At 32.1% G+C, this 4,394-nt stretch overlaps 2 protein-coding genes across 2 annotated transcripts; one reads left to right on the plus strand and one right to left on the minus strand.

The window, feature by feature from the left end:
- Nucleotides 1-707: 707 nt before the first annotated feature.
- Nucleotides 708-3,168, minus strand: LOAG_12253 (hypothetical protein; the record flags this gene model as incomplete). Its single annotated transcript, XM_003147767.1, has 4 exons — nucleotides 708-770; nucleotides 1,246-1,281; nucleotides 1,538-1,675; nucleotides 3,055-3,168. 4 exons carry the CDS (start codon nucleotides 3,166-3,168, stop codon nucleotides 708-710), a joined length of 351 nt encoding a protein of 116 aa, XP_003147815.1.
- A 404-nt stretch (nucleotides 3,169-3,572) lies between these two features.
- On the plus strand, nucleotides 3,573-3,731 carry LOAG_12254 (hypothetical protein; the record flags this gene model as incomplete). The annotated part of the gene is made up of 1 exon (XM_003147768.1): nucleotides 3,573-3,731. The coding sequence occupies one exon, from the start codon at nucleotides 3,573-3,575 to the stop codon at nucleotides 3,729-3,731; it is 159 nt and encodes a 52-aa protein (XP_003147816.1).
- Nucleotides 3,732-4,394: the final 663 nt, after the last annotated feature.

The following is a 4,394-nucleotide window of genomic DNA, read 5'->3' on the forward strand; positions in this document are numbered from 1 at the left end:
TATATATATATATATATATATATATATATATATATATATATATATATATATTTTTTTCCTTTATATATATATATATATAAGGAAAAAATCCGAAATAATTTAGTTTTCACAATTAAGCAGACAATACATCCTCTTCGCATATCTTCCACGACTGAACCACAAACAACATCGCATATCTGCCACCACTGGACAGCAAACTACGATATTCTTCTATTCGCTAGATACATTCCCTGTTGCATATCCCCAATTCAAAGACCTATCAACTAACCAACAGTCATATTATTATTGAAGGCAACGACAAAGAATGTTAGTTGACCATACTGCTTGCTTATTGTATAACTCATTATCACTGCTTACCATTCACCCCGTAATGTATACATATATATATTTTACACCCCTTTTGTTGTTAACTAGCAATCTTGTGCAGGAACAATATTACATCCTGAATAAATCTATATCGCTGAGAAATGAGTTCAGATTAGCTTTCCCGACAATACCAGCCCTAATTGATACCTCTTACCTTTTCAGAATGGTATAAATGTTTACATTCATGATTTTTTTTCCTATTTAATGTACCTTTTTTTAATTGTTAGTTTGCATCCTCCCAGGATGGTTTGAGTTTTACATTTATACATTGTGATATGATATGGAAAAATTTTCTCTGTTTGCAGTTAGCTGTTTTGGTTTAAATGAATTTATTCTCAATTTCAGGAATCCTCAAATTTTGATAGTATTATTTTATCGAGGTCTTCCATATGAATTTGCATTTTCTAAAATTCAAATCAATACAAGTTTAATTTTCAAAGCAGTTCCTGTTTTTGTATATAAGAATGTATGAACCATTTTTTATAATTACCAGAAGTAATCATCGTTTCATGTATTTCAATATTGGTTTACCTTGATAACCAATTTTCAATCTTTATTTTATGTGGATTCTCTAATTTTATATTTATTAATTGCTATAAAGTAATTGTTCTTGAAAACATCTGGAGAGTAGAAAAAGACTGGGGTGGATTGATTAAAAAAGTTTGTTTAGAATTTGATCATGATGTTTAATTTCAATAAAATGTAGCTAAAAACTTTTTAAAGCTACCAGATATTCGGAAGTTGGGTTATAATCCAATTAGGAGAAAAGAAAGGGAGGGAATTCTGGATCTCACTCTTCAAAGATTAGAATCCAGGAAATATCGGTTTCTCGGGAAAGAACTGAAGATTATCGATGGGAAGCTGAATATTAGTTCAAACCCTGATGGTCACCTTTAATGGGTCGTGATGACCTGTCTGCTATTTAAAAATTGTATAGTTAAGTGCAATGCACAGATAGTGGAACGTTACTTTAAGAGTTGGAACGAACAATATTTTGTATTACTTCAGCAGTTAAAACGATCAATATTTCGTTGGGCTGTCTCACAATATATTTGAACTCCTTCTTTTAGAATCGAGACACTATAATAGCCTGCAGCATGCAGTTTTTAATAATTCTTGCAATATTTCAATGACCGAATCGCTCATTTAATAAATACCAATACTTACTTACTTGACTACTTCGATGTGCGTCCTTTCCTTGCACTTGTGCTACAGCGGCAAAAATTATTCTCGTTGGCTGTTTGAATTGTAAATACAACTCATGTAGACCCTTAAGACTGCTGTGGCACTGATGTTGATAAGTTGCAAACTAATAAATAAATAACGCATAGATGCTGAGCACTGATGCTGATATGATTGTTGAAAGGTGCATCAGAATTCTAATTGAATGAATCAGCACTGACATTTGCTTACTGCGCTTTCTACGCAGCATCTCCCATATGTCTTTTTTTTCCGAATTGTTTAACAGTTTCTCTTTTTCAATTTTCAAATATTACTAAAGATAATGAAAAGGACACATAAGTTGAGTTATTTGAAGTAGTGAAATGCTGACACGTACTAGTGTTGGATGCCGTTGGATTCTGAACTACGCGTTTTTTTTCCTTTCGTTATATTATGCAGTCTATAAAGCTATGGTATAAAAAAAGCCCCAAAGTCATATTTGATTTCGATCTCGATTTTAGCAGGAATAAATTGCAGTGAATTGAAATCTTGATCAAGCTACTGTATGCAAGACCACCCATGATTAATCAATTAGGTGTCTTTCATTCCTTCAACTTTCTCAGTCACATCTTACTTAACTCATTTTGCAAGGATTATCCTTCAGCATTGAATCTCACCCGAGGTATGAATCTGGTATCATGATTTGCGATAATATCATCAAGAATTCTTGTTCAAGTGCAACCTATGTTACGATAAGCACCCGATTCATTGGAAAAGCACAAATATAATGCAGATGTTGAGAAAAAGAAAATTGCTGCACATTTGAAAATGCTTTTGATGCAATCAAATCTGGTTCGTTTATTATTCTTTTTTTAAAATCATATTTCAAAATAATTGAGATTATATTGTAAATCTATCGAATTTGTGCCAAAATTCTTATTACCGAGAAAAATTTTTTTGTACCATTCTTTTTCGACGCAGTTTCAAATTCATTGTAGTGCTAAGATTCAGGTGAATATATATTCGTCCATGGAATAACTGAAACACTGACGCTACTATTGGAAGATCTGTGTGATTATGCAGAAGCCAATGATGGAAGAAAACTGATATTACACCATTTGTATTTGAAAGTGCCAACCAAATGGACTCAACCTGGTTTTAAGGGTAATAGCACCTCTTTCTGTACAAAAGCATTTTCTATCAGCTTTTTTAACAAATGAAAGTGAGCACAAACTATATAAGTCGTATCCGATCAAATGTTTTGTTTACTAATGTAAATTTAAGAAAACAAGTTAATAAAATTAGTTTTTTTCGGTTTTTAGCAAATGGTATTTATGGAAAACAATAATTTATGTTATATGTTATTTGCAATGAATTTTTTTATTTTTTGCAAAGTAAACGGTTGAAAACCTTTTAATTAGTCTTTCTTAAATCCCGAAAACATTTCTTTTAGAATGCCTTGAGAATCCAAGACTTTCAATTTTTGAAGTATTTCTTCTGATGAGAAAATGAGATAAAGGAACTAACCAAACTTTCAGGTATAGCCGATTTCAATTCAATGTCTCTAAATGAATACCCTTGCTTTTCCGATGTGGAGGAATTAAACTTAACGTTGCTTTGATAACCGTAATCTATTCTCATTACTTATTTTATTGAAATGAAAAGAGAAGTCGGTCTAATATTCTACCAGTTTTAGCAATTTTATTTCTCATATAGATTCAGGGTCGTAATTCTATTTCAGGTATCTCCGCCAGATAATTCTTGCTATTTTACCTAAGGTACAAATGTGAATGTTACCCGTTCACTCAAGCGGATCATACCATTGGTGTGTTTCGTCATCTTTTAAGAAAAGAAATGATGTACAAAGAAAGAGAAGTTTTAATCGTATAATTGAAGTCATCTTCTGAATCATATACCTTTCCCCCACAGATAATTAGCTGTTCCGTAATCTGATGAGTAGTATATTCTAAAATTTTAAATTTCGGCAAATTTCAGTACACAAAAAAAGTTTTTTTTCCTTAAATTTCTGCATATCAAACAAAAATATGCCTCGTATATTTGCTGAGCCGATTATTCATCACAGTGATATTGATGTCATGATTGAAATGGGTCATCCTTTACATAAACGACAAGTCGGAGAAACCAGATCACTCGAACAGAAAATCGGCGAAATCATTCCAAATGACCCTGTAGACAATAGCTGATAACAGACTGGTTAATTTCGCGATAAAGCCTAAATATTGTAGAATGAAATTTTGCTCCTAGTCTTATTTCTCGCTCACCTTTATCAAATTCAAGCTTATCTTGAATTTTGGGTATCACGTTGTTCGAGCTTAGGACAAATATAAGTTAGTCTGATACTTCTTAAGCAGACAAAAGCGAAGGAATAAATTCAACGAGAAGATTGGGAAGACAGGCAAAAGAATGAAACGAAAATGAAAAGGAACGATATACATTCTCCTAAATTTTTTGTACCTGAATTCTAATGTCCTAATGCAAGAGTAATAAATTTCAAACGGGATATGCCTGAGTAAGGTAATCTCTCTCATTCAGGCTTTCCGACTAAATATATTAGTTTAGATGAAAATAATACTGATTCATAAATGAAGGTGTCATTTTAGGCATTGGAGGAATTCCGGATGCAGCATTAGCTCTCTTGGTTAATCATGAAGATTTCGGGATTCATGTCAAAATGCTCTTAGACGGGGTATTGAAACTTATTGACTGTAATGCAATCATAAATTTGAAAAAGACCATATTTCCCTGGGAAATTTAGTTTTGCTACAACCACTTCTGTCATTTCAGTGATCATTTATACATTTATCATGTTCACTGATTTTTTTTTAATGGCAAATTGTGACTTCATT

The sequence above is a fragment of the Loa loa genome (genome assembly GCF_000183805.2).
Source record: "Loa loa unplaced genomic scaffold supercont3.50, whole genome shotgun sequence".
Classification (NCBI taxonomy): Eukaryota; Metazoa; Nematoda; class Chromadorea; order Rhabditida; family Onchocercidae; genus Loa; species Loa loa.